A 25,052-nucleotide genomic window follows, 5' to 3' on the forward strand; every position below is an offset into this window, starting at 1 on the left:
TTCCTTCCTTCCTTCCTTCCTTCCTTCCTTCGTTCCTTTGTTCCTTCCTTCCTTCCTTCCTTCCTTCCTTCCTTCCTTCCTTCCTTCCTTCCTTCCTTCCTTCCTTCCTTCCTTCCTTCCTTCCTTCCTCCTTCCCCTTCTCTCCTCTTCTCTCACTCTCTCCTTCCCCTTCTCTCCTCTTCTCTCACTCTATTTTTCCTCTTTCTCCCCTTTCTTCCTTATCTTCCCTATCTCTCCTCTCTCCCTCCCTATCCTGCCTCACTTCGGAGCCAAAGCCTTTCAGCTTCAATTAGGCATAGACAGCTTCAAATGGTAGAAGGGATCTGGCTTGGCAGCCTCTCACTATATTGCTATTTCCAGAAGAGCAGAGCAACCTCGAATCAAGGGAGTTCTGGTGGGAGAAGCCTAGAACCAGATACAGCCATTCTTGGGCTGTATCAAACTGAGCCACAAGAACCACCTTCTGGTCATTCTGTGCAGTACAGGAGCCTCAGCTACATCCTGGATATGGGAAAGCAAGTTTTCTGGGAAAGTCCTGAAGCTATACTCATCTCTATGGTGCTGAGACAACTGTGAAGTGAGAGAATTCCAGGGCTAAAACAATCTCCAGACCTTTAAATGCAGTGTTCTTGTTTGATGTGTGACTACCAGAGGGAAGAGGCTGTTTTAGCTGGCAGTAGCCAAACTGCTTCTTTCCAAACTGCCTGTGTGTGATGCCGGCCATGCCACTGAAGAAGCTGTGTGATACGGACACGCAACTTCATGTCTTTGTGCTTTGACTTGCCCTCTATGAAGTGATAAACAAGCAGGTACCTATTCTGAGTATCCAAGCTAAATCTGGTGGAAGAAAACACTTCCATGCACCTTTTTCTTCATCATATAGTAAGGGTGTGTAAGAATATTCTTTTGAACCTTGTCCCTCTTATTGCAGTACTCCTGGGTGATTAATCTTTCAGCTTTCTAAAATCATATAAATTCTATCACAAATGATTTCCAAGTGGACTCTATGAAAATTATGTTTTAATTACCTGCGTGAATATGAACAGCAGACTCACTCCTTCTGTTGCTTATTTTCATAAATTTCCTCCGAGCATCATATCCTCTCCAGGCTAAAAATATAAAACCATGTGCTACAAATGACATTAATTTAGAAATGTGCCAGAGAATTAATATAAGCTGTTTTTTCCCCAATTTATCATTCTCTTTCTCTTCTCTCCTGCTTTCTTGCCGAACAAAAAATGAGCAGAGAGACATGAGCTATGATTGGGGCTCTCTGTGCTTTCAGCTTAGTCCCCAAGATGCTTCTGAGGAGTTGATTTTGCCTGGGCTATGCATTTCCAGATCACTGGGTAAATAATTCTCGGTCATTTCAATTCCTGAAGGAAGCTCTATCATCAGAACTTGAGGGTAAGAAAGAACTAGAGTAGCCTCTACTCCTTCTGTTCCTTTATTGGGAAAAACTTATAAAATAGGGGTCTTCAACCTCTAGTCAATGTACCAGTGCTGGCCTGCATATGCATAAAGGTATAGAAATTACTGCTCTACTACCTTGATTACTGGTCCTTGAACGAGGAAGCAGGACAAGTGTTAACCGATGGATATTACAGATTGAAGAACACTAGTATAAAACATGAAAGTAGAAAGAGTAAAAAAAGTAAGGGATCAGAGAAATAGTACAGAATGAAAAATTGTTTTACATGATTGATCTATATTCAGTCTCTGGTTCTGTATCCCTGATTCCTTGAGACTTGTCAGGAGTAATCCCTGAACACAGAGCCAGGAGAAAGCTCTGAGCATTCTTGGATGTGGCCCAAAAACCAATAAATAAAAATAAACAAGCATTGAGGGGAGTAATTTATTTAACACTTGGATTTACTGATGAGGAATACAGCAAAGGAGAAGAAAGAAGTACAAAGAAAAAGGGCAGGAGAAATGACTGATGAGAAGATAGAGAATCAACACCAGAGTCAGTGTCCTATGGGGAGAGCACTAGGGCATGAAATCACCCACCAGAAGCACAGCCATTGCTTTGTAGGAACACACAGCCAGTCATGTTGCCAAGTACAATCACCAGACCAAAGGTCATAAACTAATTCTGGGTTTTGAGCACCCTAGCTTTCACCTGCAATATTCAAGATATGGTGCTTTTACAATGAAACAGTGATAGTTCAAGAGTACAAAAGCTGCATGTAACACAAAAAAAACCTACATGTGCACAAAAGCAGTTGCAGAGATGGAAATATGAGAGCCTGGTGATCATCTCATAAACTGGGCTATAAGAATTTCTGAAAAAAAAAAAAAAAACAGTAGTAATTCTGATGCTGCAATATATGTTACATTGATCATCTGGGAGTTGGATTGCATGTCTCCATGATTTGGATTTTACATGTGCCCACTTACACCTATGATGGCTTCTTTGCTGATCCAGAAATCAAGGACCATGGCCATCTCACTAGCAGCCAAGTCCCCAGTACTGAGCACAGGGTTTGAACTGGAGCAAATACTTGGCAATGGTTTGCTGAAGCAAGCAAGAAAGATGAGAAGAAGGGAAGGGACTAAAAAGTATATGAGTTGTACGTGGTGCATAAAGAATCCCAGGACTTACCTGACTGGATAACAAGGGCTCCCTTCTCTCTCTTTGCTCGAACCCTCTTGTACCTCCTGGCTCCAAGCCATCCCTTGACATAGGCCTGCAGCCTGACCACTCTGCCTATGACTTCTCGCAGCAACAAATTTAACTGCTCCACATGGTAATATTTGAGAAAAACCTGAAACAAGACATAGTTTGATTATTCTAAGGAATTCTTAACCAAAAATCCACTCTAGTCTAGTATCTTTTCATATTAATAGCAAAATTATAAGTGCAGTCACTGTATCTGCATTTGGCCGGCTCTACAGATTCACTTTGTTCTCGAAAGAGATGTAAACCAAGCCATGAAAAATTTTGGATATACCAACCACACAGCTGAGTGCTGGCAATCTTAGGAGGAGAAGTTGGACCAAGTCCTTGCTCTGCTAGAGTCATGCCTGCCACATCCATTAGTCACTACTGCCTCTTCACCTTGCTTCTCTACTCTTCTATGACTCTCTGCAGAGACATCAATCTAACTCTAAATCTAACTCTAAAACTCCAGGTATGCTGGTATTTAGTCTGATATCATCAGGACTATTTTTTGGAGTGAGTGTGAGAACCCTTCTCTTGCCTTCTCGTACTTCTAGAAGCCCTAGATGAAAATATACCCCACAAAAGCCAAAGTATCAGTAATAATGCGTGGAATCCCTGTATAACTCCATTTTTGTTTAATGCTGTCACCCCTATAGGAACACCTCAATTTATATGTGAATGTGTATCTGAAGCAAAAATAATAATAAAATGAACACCAAGCAACAAGAGCTACTAAACTTGACAATGGTGGGACCGGAGAGATAGCATGGAGGTAAGGTGTTTGCCTTTTATGCAGAAGGTCATTGGTTTGAAACCCGGCATCCCATATGGTCCCCCGAGCCTGCCAGGAGTGATTTCTGAGCGTGGAGCCAGAAGTAACCCCGGCCCAAAAAAACAAAAACAAAAACAAAAACTTGACAATGGCTTAATGACCTCATTGTGAGATCCAACAATTTTCACAAATTTTTTTGTTGCTGTACTCTTTTATTCTTTTTTTTTAATTTTTTTTTTTGGTTTTTGGGCCACACCCGGTGACGCTCAGGGGTTACTCCTGGCTATGCGCTCAGAAGTCGCTCCTTGCTTGGGGGACCGTATGGAACGCCGGGGATCTAACCGCGGTCTGTCCAAGGCTAGCGCTGGCAAGGCAGGCACCTTACTTACAGCGCCACCGCCCTGTCCCTCTTTTTTTCTTTAATTTTTCTTGTTTTGTAATTTTGCTCTCACTTATCTGGAAACAAATATATTATGATCAACTATGTCAACTATGTGATACATGGTTTTTAAATAAAGTAAATTACATGTATATATTTAAAAATAGCAAAACTATTCTCTTTACAAAGTTTGCAGTGACATCAGTCATGTGAATGTAATTGATTCATTTAGTTTTTTTTTTGTTGTTGTTGATTTATATATATTTTGGGACCACAGCCAGCAGTCCTGAGGACTTTCTGGTGCTGTAATCAGGAATCACTCAATCCTAGCAGTATTCAAGGGAGCATATGTGGTACTGAGGATCAAATCTTGGCTTTCTACATGCTAGGCACACATCTCAGGCTTAGTACTACCCTCCCATACTATAAATGATTTGAGTTAACTCTTGATTATTGATAAAAAAAAAAAAAAAAACAGTTAACAGGATTTAGAGATTCCTGATATTTTTCAGGCTGGCCTTCTTTTTGTCTGAAGTTCTATTTTCTCAGCTTAATCTCTGCTCTTTTCTCATAGTCTATGATAATGTACCAACCTACAGGATCTACCTGTGACCTACAAGGCAATTTCAAAGGAAGAATTGGACCTCCACAAAGATCACCTTTCTGCTGAGGAGCAGTATAGGGCTACTCAGAATGGATGATAAAAACCTAACTTCCTGCAATTGTGGCGTTCCCATACATGAAAAACTACACAGAGTGTGACTATAAGTCAGAGTTCATTGTAAAAACAATCTAAGCCTAATGGAAACTGGGCAAGTCATAAAAAAAATTCACATTGTTCATTAAAACAGCATAGTATTGGAATAAAGATAGACCCTCAGATCAATGGAATAGACTTGAGTATTTAGAAAATATTCCCTAGGACTGAGATCCCCCCCATGCCAGACTGGTCTTCAGGGCCACGCCTGGTAAATCAGGCCCTGCGGGGAGGGTGGGGGAGAGAAATTCCTCCCCTATGCATACACAAACTACAGAGGCAGGGGCTGCATCCAGAAGATTCCACATGCCAGTTCTTCTGTTTCTCTTCAGCTGGTATGTTGGGGGCTCTGAGCAGGACAGCTAGCCATAGGACCCTGGTCTGACCACTTAGTCCAGGGGACTGAGATTCCCCCCACCCATGCCATACTGGTCTTCAGGGCCATGCTTGGTAAATCGGGCCCTGGGGGGCAGGTGGGGGAGAGAAATTCCTACCCTATGGACCCCATTCAGGAGTTCTTTTCTTACTAGTATTCATTTTCAAAAGCGCGTGGGTGACATATATACTTTTTAACAACACCCCAAAATATTCTTAATTCTCGACTGTTTTTAGGGAAAAAAATGGAATTCCCTAGATTTGGAGGATAATATTCAAATAGGTCTCTAAAATCAGTGTATATGTAGACGTGACTTCCTCTACAATGGTCCTCTCTGACTGCCAAGCCTAATCCATAAACAATTCATCTATACAATGTATATAACCCCTCTGATATATTGCCCCTCCCCCACACCAGAGCCCCTTCTACTCCCTCATCTCCCAATCCCGATTTGTTATCTTCCCCTTAATTAACCCTCTTTACCCTCAGTTCTTTAATTTTTTAGGCACCAAGACCAACCTCCTGCCCCAAAAGATTCTGTCTTTCGCACACCCCTACAAAGCTCATTATTACTCCTTAACTCTCTCACCCCCAACCATCAGCACCTCACATTTACCCTTTTTAACTTCAGTACTACACAGTCCTAATCACAGACCAAAGTCATGCATTGGATTTAACAACCCCCAACTATTTCAAAAGACAGAAAATGGACATATATGTCTTTTGAATATTTTATGTGTATTTTCTTTAACAGCTATAACTCTTTCTAAATATTCTTTTTTTTTTTTTTTTTTTTGGTTTTTGGGCCACACCCGGCGTTGCTCAGGGATTACTCCTGGCTGTCTGCTCAGAAATAGCTCCTGGCAGGCACGGGGGACCATATGGGACACCGGGATTCGAACCAACCACCTTTGGTTCTGGATCAGCTGCTTGCAAGGCAAACGCCGCTGTGCTATCTCTCCGGGCCCTCTAAATATTCTTTTACCATGAAGATTCTACCCACTTTTTATCTTGTCTTCTCTTTGTGAGCTGTTCAATAAAGAATTTTGGTGGAAGAGTCCCTCAGTTTAATGCTTATGATTGAACCATGTCATGGGGATTGTTGGACTTGTTCTTATGGCCCCCATATGTGCCGATAATGCCACGTGGCATTGTTCCTTGTTTGCATAGGCACATTAAAATGGGAAAATACTATACCTACAAATAAGTTCTTATCTAATAAAGATTGGAACACACAAATCTTGTAGTGCAATGGGACCTTACACCCTGAACATTGATATAATGACCTGGCACAGGCCTCAGAAGAATGGGCATCTTCCATTCACCCCTGAACCAGGGAAGCTATCTACAATACATCCAAGGTTTTTTATAACAACACTTGGAAGCAATCCTCTACCAGGGAAGACCCTACCACTGCTCTGACATCAACCTGCTCAAAAGAGACTTCCCTTAACACTCAGAAGACTTGACAACAACAACGACCTGCTTATAGGACAGGGTTCTCTACATTGCCCTTTAATTGTGAGGTGAAACGAGAGGACACATCCTGACTGCAATATAGGATATCCAGATTCCAGGATCTTTAATACAGAAACATGACACCAACAACAGAGACTGTGTGAAAAATAAAAGTGTAATGGCACTACAGACAATGACTTGGATTGGACAAACTAGTTTGCCTGGAGCCTAGAATTGGTCTTATGCCAGGAAACTTCAGAGGTAGGGTCTCCTTGTATTTAGGCCAAGGCTTTTCCTTTATATGCCCCCCATATTTTGCTGGGCCTATGCAAACAATAATTGCCACTCTAACACCTTTTTTACTGTGCTCCTTTGACTCTAATCCTTAAGAAAAACAACCCACTTAAACTTTTGAGGTTAACTTAAACTAATATGCATGTGCATGAAAATGTAAAAAAGTACTTTGCCTTCAATGTTTAAGGAGTTACATAAGTTTTTTGGCTTTAGATTGCTTTGTGTGCTGCTAAGCAATATTATGTACTACAATCTGGGGACTTGAGAGACAAAGTAATTGTACATGGGTTCTGTTTTATTTTTCTTAATGTTCTTTGGCTGAAAGTTCAAAGTTAAGATATCAGCAATGGGACTACTGAGAATTCTGTTTATGAGTGATTGTCTTTCCACTGTAACTTTACCTTGTCCTCTTTCTTTACATCTTTGTTTTCATAATTAAAAATAAAAAATTAATAAAAAAGAAAATGTTCCCCAGACATACAATCAGCTAATCTTGATAAAAGGGCAAGAAATGCAAAATGGAGCAAAGAAAGTCTCTTCACAAGTGGAGTTGGGACAACTGGTCAGCCACTTGCATAAAAACAAACTCAAATATTCACTAACACCCTGCACAATGGTCAAATGCAAATGGATTAAAGACTTTGATATCAAATTAGAAACTATAAGGTATATAGAACATCACCTAGGTAAAACACTGCATGACATTGAGATTAAAGGCATCTTCAAAGAGAAAATATCACTCGCAAACAAGTGGAAGCAGAGATAAACAGATGGGAATATATGAAGCTGAGAAGCTTCTGCACCTCTAAGGATATAGTGCCTAGGATACAAAAGCCACCCACAGAATGAAACTATTCACCCAATACCCATCAGATAAGAAGCTAATATTGAAGATATACAAGGTACTGACAGAACTTAACAAGAAAAGAAATCTAACCCCATCAAAAAATGGGGAGAAGAAATGAACAAACATTTTCTCAAAGAAGAAATACAAATGGCCAAAAGGCATATGAAAATTGCTTCAGGTCACCAATCATCAGGGAGATGCAAATCAAAACAACAATGAAGTACCATCTCATACCACAGAGACTGGCACATGTCACAAAGAACAAGAACTATCAGTGCTGGCGGGGATGTGGAGAAAAAGGAACTCTCATTCACTACTGGTGGGAATGCCAACTAGTCCAGCTTTTATGGAAAACAATATGGAGTTTCCTCAAAAAAACTGAAAATAGAGCTCTCATATGATCCAGCAATGCCACTCCTAGGAATACACGCTAGGAACACAAAAAGATAATACAAAAGTGCCTTCCTATATTATTTGCAGTGCTATTTACAATAGCCAGACTCTGGAAACGACCAAATGAGTGGCTAAAGGAAACTGTGGTACATATATACAATGGAATATTATGCAGCAATCAGAAGGTATGAAGTCATGAAATTTTCCTATACATGGATGGACATGGAATCTATTATACTGAGTGAAATAAGTCAGAGGGAGAGAGATAGTCACAGAATAGTCCCACTCACCTGTGGGTTTTAAGAAAAACAAAAGACATTATTATAATAATGCCCAGAGACAACAGAGATAAGGGCTGGAAGGACTGGATCTCGATGTGAAGCTCACCACAAAGAGTGGTGAGTGTAGTTAAAGAGATGACTACACTATCATGACAATGTTAATAAGTGAGAGAAGTAGAATGCTTGTCTTAAATACAGGCAGGGGGTGGGGAAGGAGAGTAATGGTATTGGTGGTGGGAATGTTGCACTGGTGAAGGGGAGGAGTGTTCTTTTTATGACTGAAACCCAACGATGATGGCATTGGTCGTGGGAATATTGCACTGGTGAGGGGGGGGTCTTCTTTTTATGACTGAAACCCAACTACAATCATGTATGTAATCGTGGTGTTTAAATAAAAACATTTTAATTAAAAAAGAAGTTACTTATGGGTTAAATATGTCATATGCTGTGAAAATAAAAGTATGAACGTTATCATTAATACATTTGGATGTTTTGCATATGATGCTGGAATATATAGCACTACAGAAAGGAATGTTTTCCTCCTCTGTAGCATAGAAACAAAGTTTATCTATATAAACTTATCTATATAAAGTATATATCTAAACTACTAGATCCAATACTACCATAAACATGAAGACCAAATTACAATAATTAAACCTAAATATGTGATTGTTGGGGCTGAAGCTATGATACAGAGGAAAGGGCACTTGCGTTGTAGCTGAACTGGTTTGCTATCCAATATCCCATATGGTCCCCTGAGCAGTGCTAAGAGTGATATTTGAGAGCAGAGCCAAGAATAAGCCCTAGCACAGTTGTATGTGATCCCCCAAACAAAATTAAACAAAAAAGTACTGGAAAGAACCAAGTTGTATGTGGGAGGGAATTGGGGGTCTGTAGTGGAAAGATAGGGACATGGAGTGGTGGGATTTGAGATGAGACATTGTAACCCATTGTAACTCATTGTAAACAGCCACTCACTCAACCCATAGTGCCTAGACAAAAGAAATTGGGGACGAGGACATACTTGGTAGTGCTGGGGTTTATTCTTGGCTCTTTGTTTAAGGACCACTTTTAGTGTGGGGTGGGGAACCATAAAAGGTGCTGGAGATCAAACTTAGGTCAACTGTCAGCAAGCCAAGTTCTTTCTGCTGCACTGGCTTCTAAACATTTTTCTTTTAAAACATTTTAAAGTGAACTCAAATATGTCATCCTAGAAATATTAAAGAAAGGCCCCCTGGGGCCCGGAGAGATAGCACAGTGGTGTTTGCCTTGCAAGCAGCTGATCCAGGACCAAAGGTGGTTGGTTCGAATCCCAGTGTCCCATATGGTCCCCCATGCCTGCCAGGAGCTATTTCTGAGCAGACAGCCAGGAGTAACCCCTGAACACCGCCAGGTGTGGCCCAAAAACCAAAAAAGAAAAAAAAAAAAAAAAAAAAAAAAAAAAGAAAGGCTCCCTCTCTCTTCTAGTCCAAGAACAACCAATGCCATTGGTAGACTATGTCTTGTCTGCTAAGCTATATCTTAGAGAGCATTCACATGCCCCAAGAAGAGAAAGAATTACCTTTGTTTCCCCCAGCACCCAGTGCTCTAATCCTGATTTTTCCAAGATAGCTACACAACTCTCTTTGCTTGGAAGAGGAGTTTTATGTGCTCTGAACGCCAGGTAATAATACCTACAAAATAAAAGAGAGAAACAAAATTATTTTTAGTTCTCATTTCACCCAGTACAGTAAAATGGCTCTGGGCCCATTGGCTTGCCTTGTTTTGTAATAGTAAATATTTCACACTCACAATTAATTTGATTTTATTAGTGACAGCAGAAGATATTTTATTTATTTTTGGTTTGAAGGCCACACTTACCAGTGTTCAGGTTCTTCTGGCTATTTTCTCAAGGGTCGCTCTCAGTTCTGAATTTAGGGACCATTTAGTGCTGAGGTTTGAACCCACACATTCAGTATTCAAAGCATGTACTCAGCCCATTAAGCTATTTCTCTAGCCCCAGAGAAGCAATTTGTGCCTGCTGCCTCTTCCATAAACTCATACTTTCTGCTATGTGTACTTAATTTTAATTTTGCTACATAATTTATATTCTACTTAACAATCTAATCCTTTTAGAAATTTTAAATTCAAATAATCTGCCTGTTAAGAGTCCAAATGTAATTAAACCAGTGATACTAGGGATTGAATCTGAGACTTCACATATGCAAGGCAAGTGCTATGGCTTTGATCCCTAAAACTCATTATTTTAAATATTATTAATACTAGGATAAAAATAATTTGTAATCCCATTGTGCAACTTGCAACTCTTTGAATGGCCCCACTTAAAACAATGTGTAGACAGTGAGAATGATCCTGATTTAACACTATTGACTTGCTAGTTGATTTGCACATTTATCTTCAGATATGGAGAATATTTGCTTGATATAATTACCAAAACATTGTCTTTTGAAGTTGCTCATTTTAATAAATTTCCATTGTCTCTGATAAATCTTTGAATAGATTCAATAAACACCCAAATTTTATGTATTCTTTTAAAAAAATTCAGCTCAAAACATATGTAGAATGATCTCAGACCTAGATCTCAAAGAAGTCTTCAACATATGATGCCAATGACAAAGGCTACAGAATCAAATCTGAAAAAATGGGTCTACATCAAACCAAAATGTTTCTGCATGGCAAAATAAACACAGGCTAACACTATATGACAGCTAACTGAGTGAGAAAAAAATATTTGTACTCAACACATCAGATAAAGAGTTGATATCTAGTATATACAAAATACAAAGATTTACCCTCCCAAAATCTAAAAGCCCCATAAAAAAAAAGAAAAGAAATGAACAGACACCTCTCTGAGAAAAACCAACAGGTACATTTAAAAATGCTTATCATCACTTATCATTAGGAAAATCTAAATCAAGGTGACAATGAGATACCATCTTACACCAGGGAGGATGGCACATATCAAAAATACTGGGAACAATCTATGATGGTGAGAATGTGGTGAAAAAGGAACTCTCATCTTCCGCTGGTGGGAATGGTGTCTGCTCAAACTTTATGGAAAATAAGATGCAATGTTTTCAGTACATTCAGAATATCCAGCAATTTCACTTTTGGGTGTCTATCTCCAGGGCAGAATAACATTCATTCAAAAGTATGTATACACACTGCTATTCATCAGAGCACATGGTAAAATAGCTAAGAGTTGGAATCAACCTAGATGTCCAACAAGAGATGAGTGGATCATGAAGATGTGATACATATAAATAATTGAATACTACGTAGTTGTAAAGAATCATGTAATTCACCCCAACATGGATGGAACTGGGAGATACCATGTCAGATGAAGTTACCCCGAGGGAGGAGAAATACAGGATATCACTAATATGTGATATTTAAAATAACTGCATGAGGGAGTGCAATGGTTTAAAGGGAAGCTATCTAAAACACTCTTGGCCCCAGAGTTTAAAGAGAAAAAAAGACATAGAGTGAAGAAGAAAGGCTGATGTGAAATAAGGGGGGACAGGGCTCTAGGGGACTTAAGTGCAATGATAGTGTTAAGGAAGGACAGACTAAACATCTACCAGGGGTCCTCAAATTTTTTAAACAGGGGGCCAGTTCACTGTCCCTCAGACCATTGGAGGGTCTGACTATAGTAAAAATAAAACTTATGAACGAATTCTTATGCACACTGCATATATCTTATTTTGCAATGAAGACACAAAACAGATACAAATACAATATGTGGCCTGCGGGCCATAGTTTGAGGACCACTGAAAGCCATGGAGTCAACAACAATGAAATCATGAGACCCAAACTTTAACAACCAAACTTATAAAGGTGCCTGTTGGCAGTCTGGGCCAGGTGAAGGTATATGATGGACTCTGGGAATACTGGTTGAGGGAGTTTGACAATGGTGTTGGGATTGGTGCTGAAACATTGTATGTCTAAAACTTAACTGTGAATAACTTTGCAAATCACAATGCTTCAAATTAAATAATATCTTATTTTTAAATATGGAATGCTTCACAAATGTGTGTGTCATCCTTTCACAGGGGCCATGTTAATCTTCACTGTATTCTTCCAATTTTAGTATATGTGCTGCCGAAGCAAGCACCAATATCTAATTTAAAAAAAGGAAAAAAAACTTAAAAAATTATCTTATTAAAAATAACTTAATAAAAGCCAGAGAGATAGTATGCTTACTTTGCAATTCAGCAGACTGATCTCCATCACTGGTATCCCATGTGGAGCCCCAAGCCCTAACAGTAGTGACCCCTGAGCATAAAACCTGGAGTAAGCCCTGAGCACTACTGAGTGTAGTCCCACCCACCCCCAAATTATTAAAAAAATAATTTGATAAATGTATTTTTTTTGTTTTACTTGGGTGTCATACCTAAGTGGTACTCAGAAGCTTTTTTCTTTTTCTTTTTTTTGGGGGGGGGGTCACAACCGGCAGCATTCAGGGGTTACTCTTGGCTCCACACTCATAAATCACTCCTGCAGGTTCGGGGGACCATATGGGATGCCGTCCTTCTGCATGCAAGGCTAATGCCCTACCTCCATGCTATCTCTCCAGCCCCAGAAGTTTTTTTCAAATCATGTATGGTTATGATTGCTAACAGTAGACTAGAAATAGTGGGGCCAGAGCAATAGCACCGTGGAACGGCATTTGCCTTGCATGCAGTGGACCCGGGATGGACCCAGGTTCGATCCCCAGCATCCCATATGGTCCCCTGAGCCTGTCAGGAGCAATTTCTGAGCAGTCAGGAGTAATCCTTGAGCACCACCAGGTGTGTCCCCCCCCAAACAAAACAAAACGAAACAAAAAGAAATAGTATGGTGTCAGGGTCTGAATCCAGGAGATTGGGGCATTGATGATGGGAAGGTTGCACTGGTGAAGGGGGGTGTTCGTTTTATGACTGAAACCCAACTAATATGTTTGTAATCATGGTGTTTAAATAAAGATATTATTTCTTTTCTGTTAAATTTTTTTATTTAAACAACTTTATTACATACATGATTGTGTTTGGGTATCAGTCATGTGAAGAACACCACCCATCTCCAGTGCAACATTCCCATCACCAATGTCCCAAATCTCCTCCCCACACAACCCTCACCTGTACTCTAGACAGGCTTTCTATTTCCCTCGTACATTCTCATTATTAGGATAGCTCAAAACATAGTTATTTCTCTAACTAAACTCATCCCTGTTTGTGGTGAGCTTCATGAGGTGAGCTGTAACTTCCAGCTTTTTTCCTTTCGTGTCTGAAGTTGTTATTCCAAGAATGTCTTTCATTTTTCTTAAAATCCATAGATGACTGAGAAAATTCTGCGTCTTTCTCTCTCTCTCTGACTTATTTCACTCAGCATAATAGATCCCATGTACATCCATGTATAGGAAAATTTCATGACTTCATCTCTCCTGACAGCTGCATAATATTTCATTGTGTATATGTACCACAGTTTCTTTGGCCATTCATCTGTTGAAGGGTATCTTGGTTGTTTCCAGAGTCTTGCTATGGTAAATAGTGCTGCAATGAATATAGGTGTAAGGAAGGGATTTTTGTATTGTATTTTTGTGTTTCTAGGGTATATTCCTAGGAGTGGTATAGCTGGGTCATATGGGAGCTCGATTTCCAGTTTTTGGAGGAATCTCCATATTGCTTTCCATAAACGGCATTCCCACCAGCAGTGGATAAGAGTTCCTTTCTCTCCACATCCCTGCCAACACTGCTTGTTTTCATTCTTTGTGATGTGTGCCAAATTCTGGGGTGTGAGGTGGTACCTCAGTTGTTTTGATTTGCATCTCCCTGATGATTAGTGATGTGGAGCATTTTTTTATGTGTCTTTTGGCCATTTGTATTTCTTCTTTGTCAAAGTGTCTGTCCATTTCTTCTCATTTTTTGATGGGATTAGATGTTTTTTTTCTTGAATTTCTGTCAGTGCCTTGTATATTTTGGAGATTAGCCCCTTGTCTGATGGGTATTGGGTGAATAGTTTCTCCCACTCAGTGGGTGGCTCTTGTATCCTGGGCGCTATTTCTTTTGAGGTGCAGAAGCTTCTCAGTTTAATATATTCCCATCTGTTAATCTCTGCTTTCACTTCCTTGGAGAGTGCAGTTTCCTCTTTGAAGATGCCTTTAGTCTCAATGTTCTGGAGTGTTTGAGCAACGTGTTGTTCTATGTATCTTATGGTTGCGGGTCTGATATCGAGGCCTTTCATTCATTTGGATTTAACCTTCGTACATGAAGTTAGCTGGGGGTCTAAGTTCAATTTTTTGCAAGTGGCTATCCAGTTCTGCCAACACCGCTTGTTGAAGAGGCTTTCTTTGCTCCATTTAGGATTTCTTGCTCCTTTATCAAAAATTAGGTGATTGTATGTCTGGGGAACATTCTCTGATTATTGAAGCGTATTCCACTGATCTGAGGGCCTGTCTTTATTCCAATACCATGCTGTTTTGATAATTATTGCTTTGTAGTACAGTTTAAAGTTGGGGAAAATAATTTCTCCCATATTCTTTTTCCCAATGATTGCTTTAGCTATACTAGGGTGTTTATTGTTCCAGATGAATTTCAAAAGTGCCTGATTGAAGAATGCCATGGGTATCTTTAGAGGGATTGCATTATATCTGTACAATGCTTTGGGGAGTATTGCCATTTTGATGATGTTAATCCTGCCAATCCATGAGCACGGTATGTGTTTCCATTTCCTTGTGTCCTCTCTTATTTCTTGGAGCAGAGTTTTGTAGTTTTCTTTGTATAGGTCCTTCACATTTTTAGTCAAGTTGATTCCAAGATATTTGAGTTTGTGTGGCACTATTGTGAATGGGGTTGTTTTCCTAATGTCCATTTCTTCCTTATTACTATTGGTATATAGAAAGGCCATTGATTTTTGTGTGTTAATTTTGTAGCCTGCCACATTGCTATATGAGTCTATTGTTTCTAGAAGCTTTTTCGTAGAGTCTTTAGGGTTTTCTAAGTAGAGTATCATGGCATCAGCAAACAGTGAGAGCTTGACTTATTCCTTTCCTATCTGGATTCCCTTGCTATCTTTTTCTTGCCTAATCGCTATAGCAAGTACTTCCAGTGCTATGTTAAATAGGAGTAGTGAGAGAGGACAGCCTTGTCTTGTGCCAGAATTTAGAGGGAAGGCTTTTAGTTTTTCTCCATTGAGGATAATATTTGCCATTGGCTTGTGGTAGATGGCCTTAACTATATCGAGAAAGGTTCCTTCCATTCCCATCTTGCTGAGAGTTTTGATCAAGAATGGGTGTTGGACCTTATCAAATGTCTTCTCTGCGTCTATTGATATGATCATGTGGTTTTTATTTTTCTTGTTGTTGATGTTGTGTATTATGTTGATAGATTTATGGAAGTTAAACCATCCTTGCATTCCTGGGATGAAACCTACTTGATCATAGTGGATGATCTTCTTAATGAGGCATTGAATCCTATTTGCCAGGATTTTGTTGAGGATCTTTGCATCTGCATTCATCAGTGATATTGGTCTGTAATTTTCTTTTTTGGTAGCATCTCTGTCTGGTTTAGGTATCAAGGTGATGTTGGTTTCATAAAAGCTATTTGGAAGTGTTTCCGTTTGTTCAATTTCATGAAAGAATCTTGCCAGGATTGGTAGTAGTTCCTCTTGGAAAGTTTGAAAGAATTCATTAGTGAATCCATCTGGGCCTGGGCTTTTGTTTTGGGGCAGACATTTGATTACCGTTTTAATTTCATCAATGGTGATGGGGGTGTTTAGATATGCTACATCCTCTTCCTTCAACCGTGGAAGATTATAAGTGTCCAAGAATTTATTCATTTCTTCCAGGTTATCATTTTTTAGTGGCATAGAGTTTCTCAAAGTAGTTTCTGATTACCCTTTGAATCTCTGTCATATCAATAGTGTTCTCTCCTTTTTCATTCCTAATATGAGTTATCAAGTTTCTCTCTCTCTCTTTCTTTGTTAGGTTTGCCAGTGTTTTATCAATCTTGTTTAGTTTTTCAAAGAACCAACTTCTGCTTTCGTTGATCTTTTGGATTGTTTTTTGAGTTTCCACTTCGTTGATTTCTGCTCTCAGCTTTGTTATTTCCTTCTGTCTCCCTATTTTTGGGTCATTTTGTTGAGCACTTTCTAGTTCTATTAGCTGTGTCATTAAGCTACTCAGGTAAGCTCCTTCTTCCTTCCTGATGTGTGCTTGCAAAGCTATAAAATTTCCTCTCAGTACTGCTTTTGCTGTGTCCCATAAGTTCTGATAGTTTGTGTCTTTGTTGTCATTTGTTTCCAGGAACCTTTTGATTTCCTCCTTGATTTCATCTCGGACCCATTGGTTATTGAGTATGAGGCTGTTTAACTTCCAGGTGTTAAAGTGTTTCTTCTGAGTCCCTTTGGAGTTCACAAATAATTTCAGAGCCTTGTGGTCAGCGAAGGTAGTCTGCAAAATTTCTATTCTCTTGATATTATGGAGGTATGTTTTATGTGCCAGCATGTAGTCTATCCTGGAGAATGTCCCATATACATTGGAGAAGAATGTGTATCCAGGTTTCTGGGGATGGAGTGTCCTATATATATATCCACTGGGCCTCTTTCTTCCATTTCTCTCCTCAGGTCTAGGATATTCTTGTTGGGTTTCAGTCTGGTTGACCTATCCAGTGCTGACAAAGCCGTGTTGAGGTTCCCCACAATTATTGTGTTGTTATTGATATTATTTTTCAGATTTGTCAACAATTGTATTAAATATTTTGCTGGCCCCTCATTCGGTGCATATATGTTTAGGAGAGTTATTTCTTCCTGCTCTACATACCCCTTGATTAATATAAAATGTCCATCTTTGTCCCTTACAACCTTCCTGAGTATAAAGTTTGCATTATCTGATATTAGTATGGCCACTCCAGCTTTTTATGGGTGTTGTTTGCTTGGATAATTTTTCTCCAGCCTTTTATTTTGTGTCTATGTTTGTTCTGACTATTCAGGTGTGTTTCTTGTAGGCAGCAGAAGGTTGGATTGAGTTTTTTGATCCATTTAGCCACTCTGTGTCTCTTGACTGGTGCATTTAGTCCATTGACATTGAGAGAAAGAATTGTCCTGGGAATTAATGCCATCTTTATATCAAAATTTGGTGTGTCTTTTGGTTAGTCTTGTCTTAAATTAGGTCTTTCAGTTTTTCTCTTAAGACTGGTTTTGAGTCTCTAATGTTTTTGAGCTGTTTTTTGTCTGTGAAACCATGTATTCTTCTGTCAAACCGGAAAGTGAGTTTTGCTGAGTACAGTATTTTAGGTGAAGCATTCATTTCATTCAGTCTTGTCACATTATCCCACCACTGCTTTCTGGCATTGAGTGTTTCTGGTGACAGGTCTGCTGTAAATCTCAAGGATGCTTGCTTGAACGTAATTTCCCCTTTTGATCTTGCTGTTTTCAGAATTCTTTCTCTATCTGTGGGATTTGTCATTGTGACTAGAATGTGTCTTGGGGTGGTTTTTCTGGGATCTCTTTTGGTTAGTACTCTTCGAGTATACAGGATTTGATCACATATATTCTTTAGCTCTGGAAGTTTCTCTTTAATGATGTTCTTGACCGTTGATTCTTCCTGGAAATTTTCTTCCTGGGTCTCTGGGACTCCAATGATTCTTAAGTTGTTTCTGTTGAGCTTATCATAGACTTCTATTTTCATCTGTTCCCATTCTTTGACTAATTTTTACATTGTCTGTTCATTTGCTTTAAGTTTTTTTTCTAATCTCTCCTGCTGTATGGAATTGTTATGTATCTCATCTTCCACAGCACCAAGTCTATTCTCAGCTTCTGATACCCTGTTCCAGAGCTTATCCATTTTGTCATTCTCTTCATTTACTGACTTTTTCAGTCCTGTTAGTTGACATGTTATTTCAGTTTGGAGTTTTGTGATTTCTGTCTTCATATTTTCTTGGTTCTTATTAGTGTTCTGTTCAACTCCATCCATGGTTTCTTTGAGTTTGTTGAGGATCTTCCATATTGCTAGTCTAAAGTCCTTATCTGAGAGGTTGATTAGTTGGTTGGTCATTATCTGGTCATCAGAATTGTCATCTTCATTCTCTATGTCTGATGCTGGCCTGCGTTGTTTCCCCATTGTCACACTTGTATTGTGGGTTTTTCTACGTGTTGTTGTGGTATTCATTGGCTATATGATGCAGGCAGCACACTCCTCTGGCTCCGCCCTTTCTGGATGGGCCTGCTTGCCTCCAAGGTAGGGGAGTCCTCCGTGGATGAAGCCTCACACAGGATCAAAACTTAGGCCCGAGCATGCAGCAGAGAAGACAGTCCGGAGAGAAATGCTTGCTTCTGTGATCCAGCACAGTTCTTAGTGTGATTTTTTTTCTTCTTGTTGCGATGGTGTTCTTTTCTTAGAAAGAGCGCACGGCTGCGTAGCGAAGCGAGCCAAAGTGCTCTGCTGGAGCCTTTTTTTCGGCCCACTCCCAAGAGGTTCACATGACAGGACAGTAGACAGACACTCACAGGCAGCACTCACAGTTTTTCACAGTCTGGCCCCACTGGGCAGGCGTAGTTTCATGGATTTTCCCAGCCTGACGTCACAAACAGGGGACCCGGCTTCTGCAAAGCCTAGCCGGTTTTCATGTTATGGAGTCCACCCTGGAATTGGCCTCTGGGAGAGCGAGTTTTCTGGAGCCTCTTTTCGGCCCACTCCCAAGAGGTTCATGCAAGAGGACAGTAGACAGACACACACAGGCAGCACTCACAGGTTTTCACAGTCGAGCCCCACTGGGCAGGCGTAGTTTCCTCCCTATTTTTCTAAGTAAATTTAGTTCAATGTAAACAATAAATAAATAAATAAATATCTGGCCAGAGATGGAAGGATTAACATCATCAAAATGTCAATGATCCCCAAAGCATTATACAGATTCAATGTAGTCCCTTAAGGATACTCATGAGACTTATGGGACTTTAGTTACATAAGGATGCTCATAGTATTTTTTAAAGAAATAGATCAAATATTTCTGAAATTCATATGAAACAATAAATTCCCCAGAATAACCAATGCAATCTTTGGGAAAAAGAAGATGAAAGGCATCATTTTACCCAACTTCAAACTTCTACAAAGCAGTAATAATTAAAACAGCATGATATGACACTGGAATAAAGACAGACCCTCCAATCAATGAAACATAATTGAAAATACAGAGGCAGACCTCAGGTATATGAACAATTAATCTTTTTTGTAGGAGCAAAAAATATGAAGTATAAACAGAAAAGTCTCTTCATCAAGTAGTGATGGGAAAATAGGTTGGATAAATGCAAAAACAAACAAAAAATTTAGATCTCTTCCTGACATCTTGCACAAATGTCAAATAAAAATTGATTAGTAACCGCAATGTCAGATCTAAATTCACAAGGTGTAAAAAAGAAAACATAGCTAAATCTCTTCATTACACTGAAACTAGAGGGTTTTGTGTGTGTGTGTGTGTGTGTGTGTGTGTGTGTGTGTGTGTGTATGTGGTTTTGTTTTGTTTTGTTTTTGGGGTTTTTGGCCACATCCGGCGGTGCTCAGGGGTTACTCCTGGCTGTCTGCTCAGAAAAATAGCTCCTGGCAGGCACAGGGGACCATATGGGACACCGGGATTCCATCCAACCACTCTTGGTCCTGGATTGGCTGCTTGCAAGGCAAACACCTCTGTGCTATCTCTCCGGGCCTGGAACTTGAGGTATTTTTAAAGATAAAATGCCACTGACCAAACAAGTGGAAGTAAACATAAATGAATAGAACTACATCAAATTAAGAAGCTCCTGCACTTCAAAGGAATTAGAATCAGCATACAAAGAAAGCCCAGTTATGAGGGGGAGTGATTTACCCACTGCTCATCTGATGAAGGGTTAATACTAAGATATAGAAAGCACTGGTAGAACTTTATAAAAGAAATTATCCAATCTCATCCAAAAAATGAGCAGAGATGAATAATCTTCCCTAAAGAAATACAAAATGCACATGAAAGAAAAATGTGGTTTACTACTAATCATTAGGGAAATGCAAATCAAAACAATAATGAAATATCACCCCACATCAAAGAGACTGGCACTTATCACAAAGAACAACTAGTGTTGGCATGGATGCATCCAAAAAAGGACCTTTCTTCACTGCTGCTATGTAGGAGAACCTCATATTTAAGAAAACTGAAACACCCCTAACTGAGATAAAGAATCTTATGGAAGAGAGGTAATAACATACATGACATTTCCTTAGAGAAACTAAGGAAAGCACCACAGTTCTCCAACATCTTTTTTCATTGTTGGACCCAAATGACTTATAGTTTCTGGAGCACTTAATTCCTTGGAAAGGCCAACTTTTCAAAATTTTTCTTAAAGAAATTTTCACACACTTAATACATAGTAGTGCTGTTCATGGAGCATAAATGGCAAATAATAGGTAAAATATCAATATCCACCAGTAGAGGACCAGCTAAATCAATATTACCTATTTCGATTTGGAAATAAAAAGAGCCCATGTAGACTAAAGGCAGTATTCCTTCTATAAAGTCTGTTAAATAAAAAGCAAGTTGACAAATATTGGATTTGGTCACAAGACAAAAATATCACCAGCTTTCCCCCCCAAAAAAAACCCAAAACATAATGTTGGAAGATAGAATTAGAGGTTAATGGAAAAAACTTTAGCTTTATAACTTTAGCTATATATTATTTTTAAATTCTAGAGACGAGGGTAGTCACATTCTATTTTCCCAATTTATTTTTTTTATTTTTGGTTTTGGGTCAAACCCAATGATACTCTAGGATTACTCTTGGCTCTGTGCTCACTAATTATTCCTGAGCACAGCAGCCTTGGAGGACCATATATTTACTATAGCTCAAACCTGAATGGAAGGCAAGTGCCTTAAATGCTGTACTAAGACTCCACCCTGGCCACTCAGATAAAAATGCAATTTTTTTCTTAGGAAGTTGGAAAAGTTTGGGCCACATTTGTTGATGCTTAAAGATTATGCCTGTGCTCAGTATGTGATACTGGGCATAAAATTGGGGTGAGCTGCATGCAAGGCAAGTGCCTTAACCCCTATACTATCTCGATGGCCCCAAAACTTAATTTAAATATTAAATTAAGTTTGCTATGTTTAGGGGCTGGAAAGATAGTTCAATAGGCAGGGCATTTGCTTTTTATGAGGCTGACACCCCATTTGTCACCTAAGCCCTTCCAGGAGAGATCCCTAAACACAGAGTCAAGAATTAGCCCTTATGGAGCTATAGAAAGATAGCATAGTGGATACTTGCATTGCACATAGCTGAGCTGGGTTTGATCCCCAGTATCCCATATGGTACCCTAAGCACCATTAGGAGCAGTTCTTGAGACCAAAGTAAGTCCTGAGCATTGCTGGGTGTGACCACAAAACAAACAAACAAGCAAGCAAGCAGAAGAATAACCTCTGAACACACCCAGGTGTGACTCCAAGAACAGCAACAAAATATTGTTATGTTTAATTTTAAAGGGCACAATCCTGGAGGGGAAATCACATTTCTAATTTGATTAATGTCCCTGACACAGGAATAAAAGGGAATAAAAGAGGGGAAACAGCAATTTTAAAAAATCACTTACAGCTAAGTACAAATGTTTCCATTCATATGCAAAGAATATCAACCTTTTCTTACTTTAAAATATTACTTGGGACCCTCAATTTATATCAGTGGCCACCCAGGTTGTATACTCAGATAACTCAAATAAGAAATAATTATTTGAACAATTTAATCCATGTAAATAATTTGTACTAGGTAGATAGATAATAGAGGGAGCTGGGTTATTTTGATTTGGATAATTTGATAATTACCCTCCAATTGCTCACTTCCCTTAAGCATCTATAAAAATCTAGATTTAGTTTTTTAACTTCTCACTTGTATTCACCATAAGCCTCTTTATTTAAAATTTCCCCCCTTTATGTTTGGCTTTCAGAAAAGTCAAAACAGCTGGCTGCCATCTGCTTCTCAGAGAGAAAAAAAGTTATTATATTTATTATATCCTTAGGAAGGCCTCTAATTTTGGACCTGGGGATAAGAAGTCATATTGATGTGTGCTATTAGATTGTGGAAGGTCCTGAGATTACAAATGCCTCCTAATTCAATTCATTCTCTGCAGCACTGAGCAAACACACAATAAGTACTTCTTAAATGTTTCTGGTGCAGCCTCCTCATCAGTTTTAAATGAGGCATTCTATTTAATAATGAGGAATAGGAGGAATATATATATATACATATAAAATATATATTAGAATATGAGACTATTTACAAATTAATTATAACATAATGTTAGATTTTAAAGTAATTATTCTAGTTTGCAACTTGTAAAATTGTGTTTTTTTAATTTAAAAAAAAATTTTTGTTTTGGTTTTGGGACCATACCTGGTGATGTTCAGGGATTACTCCTGGCTCTGCACTCAGGAATTACTTCTGGCAATGTTTACAGAACTATATGCAAGACTAGGGATCAAACCCCGATCAGCCACATGCAGGGCAAGTATCCTTTCCACTGTATTATCACCTCAGCCTATAACTAGAAACAATATTAGTGTATTTTTCTGATTCAATTCTATGGCTAAGTTTAATAGTGTCAATTATAAATTTTGCATATGGAATTTGAAATCAGATCCTCATTTTACATCCTAAAACTATCATATGATTTCCAGCTAGTTTCCTCACTTCTAAAATTGAGAAAATGTCATTGATTTGGGGGCAGGGGCTGTTATCAATGTTATGAACTGATTTGGGTTAAGAACTAGTGTGAGGGGGCTGGTGAGGTGGCGGTAGAGGTAAGGTGTCTGCCTTGCAAGCGCTAGCCAAGGAAGGACCGCGGTTCGATCCCCCGGCGTCCCATATGGTGCCCCCAAGCCAGGGGTGATTCCTGAGCGCTTAGCCAGGAGTAACACCTGAGCACCAAACGAGTGTGGCCCAAAAAAACAAATAAAAAAAAAGAACTAGTGTGAGGGGCCAGAGTGGTGGCACAGCAGTAGGGCATTTGCCTTGCATTTGCTAACCTAGGACAGACTGAGGTTCGATCCCCCACATCCTATATGTCCCCCAAGCCAGGAGTAATTTCTGAGCACATAACCAGGTGTAACCCCTGAGCATCATCAGATGTAGCCCAAAAAGCAAAACAAAAAAAAAAAGAACTAGTGTGAATTCTATCCTAAAAAGGTGTTCAGGGACTGGAGAGATAGTCCAGAAGTTAAGGCCCTTGCCTTCTAGATGGTAAACTCTGGTAGATTCCTACAAACCATCCAGGAGACCTATTTCTTTAGAATTGCTTTTCCTGGGGTCAGAGTGATAGCACATCAGTAGGACATTTGTCTTGCACACAGCTGACCCAGGACAGACGAGGGTTCAATTCCTGGCATTCTATATAGTCCTCCAAGCCTGGCAGGAGCGATTTCTGAATGCAGAGCCAGGAGCAACCCCTGAGCACTGCTGTATGTGGCTCCAAAACAAACAAAAAGAATTGCTTTCCTTTCCTATAACATTAGGTATTCCAGGGGCCGGAGAGATAGCATGGAGGTGGGGTGTTTTCCTTGCATGCAGGACAGTGGTTTGAATCCTGGCATCTCATATGGCCCCCTGAGCCTGCCAGGAACAATTTCTGAGCATAGAGCCAGGAGTAACCCCTGAGTGCTGCCAGGTGTGACCCCCCCCCCAAAAAAAACCCCAAATTAGGTATTCTAGTTCCTCAAAGCATCACTGAATATTGGAAATTCAAAATTAGAATATTGTTTATAATATCTTTTAATAACAAACAAAAAACCTACTTGCCAGCAGTTCTTGATTTAGGTAAATTTTTACTTAGGGAATTTCTGGCAATACCTGAAGATATTTTTTTCTTTTTTTAGAGAAGGCTATCTCTCTTTTCTCTCTCTCTTGTCTCTCTCTCTCTCTCTATCTCTATCTCTCTCTCTCTCTCTCTCTCTCTCTCTCTCTCTCTCAGCCACATTTAGCAGTACTTAACTCCTGTCTCATTGCTCAGGAGTGACCCCTGGCAGTACTCAGGGGATCACATGGGGGTGTCAGCATTGAATCAGGATCAGCTTCCTGCAAACAAGAACCTTACCCACCCACTGGACATTCTTGTTGGTCCCAAAGAGACATATTTTATATCACAGCTTTTTGGGCTTCTTAGTAGGGACACCATCACTGTTACTGTATATCTTACCCATGGTGTGGGCTAAAATTCCACAATAAAAAATTTTTCTGTTGGAAATGTTGACAATGCTAAGATAGAGAAACTCCTTTAAAGCCACAAGAAATGTTTGTTATTCAGAGTCAAGTGCTAATGGATCTAGACATATGTCTGGATAAATATATATTTCCTTTGGTGGGGTGGTAGTGGTTTATGGGTCATACACAGTTTCATTCAGGGATCAATCCTGGTGGTGCTGAGTGGGTAGGGCATATGTGGTATCTGGGATTGAACTGAGGTCAATTGTGGTCCAAGGAAAACACTTTATCCACTGTACTATCTCTCCAGTCCCTTCATATCTGAATTCTACTAGGCAACATCTTAATCTCTTTTAACTTCTGCTTCAACTTATTTCTCAGTCCCTTGCTTAGGGAAGAGTGACTAATACACTAAAGAACTATTTTCTACAGGATATAGCATCAGGTATATTCTGAGCTGTGTTAGGAAGCACTAAGGGGTCCTTTTCCCCCTGGAATGTGAGATGAAATAAGTCAGAAAAGAGTCAGAGCTAATCATCTTTCTTGTCCTATTAAGCTGGTTTCAATGTTTGCCAAGAGAGAAGGAAAGCAAATTTGCTTAAATGTCACTCTTCTGATGCATTAAACTCTAATAATAGCATTTTAAAG

General features: G+C 39.4%; 1 protein-coding gene and 1 non-coding gene across 2 annotated transcripts in view; both read right to left on the reverse strand.

Moving 5' to 3' along the window:
• MYO3B (myosin IIIB) overlaps window positions 1-25,052 on the reverse strand; it is a 481,137-nt gene that overhangs the window by 139,562 nt on the left and 316,523 nt on the right. Inside the window, exons 26-28 of the mRNA XM_049772878.1 lie at window positions 9,784-9,895; window positions 2,606-2,768; window positions 1,029-1,109 (exon numbers count right to left, since the gene is read on the reverse strand). Of these exons, the coding sequence (XP_049628835.1) occupies window positions 1,029-1,109; window positions 2,606-2,768; window positions 9,784-9,895 (356 nt within the window). The remainder of the gene's footprint in view (window positions 1-1,028; window positions 1,110-2,605; window positions 2,769-9,783; window positions 9,896-25,052) is intronic.
• LOC126010696 (U6 spliceosomal RNA) lies at window positions 12,230-12,336 on the reverse strand. Its single transcript, XR_007496711.1, has one exon. It is a non-coding gene; the product is annotated as a U6 spliceosomal RNA (small nuclear RNA).

Source organism: Suncus etruscus, chromosome 5 (assembly GCF_024139225.1).
Source record: "Suncus etruscus isolate mSunEtr1 chromosome 5, mSunEtr1.pri.cur, whole genome shotgun sequence".
Taxonomy (NCBI): domain Eukaryota; kingdom Metazoa; phylum Chordata; class Mammalia; order Eulipotyphla; family Soricidae; genus Suncus; species Suncus etruscus.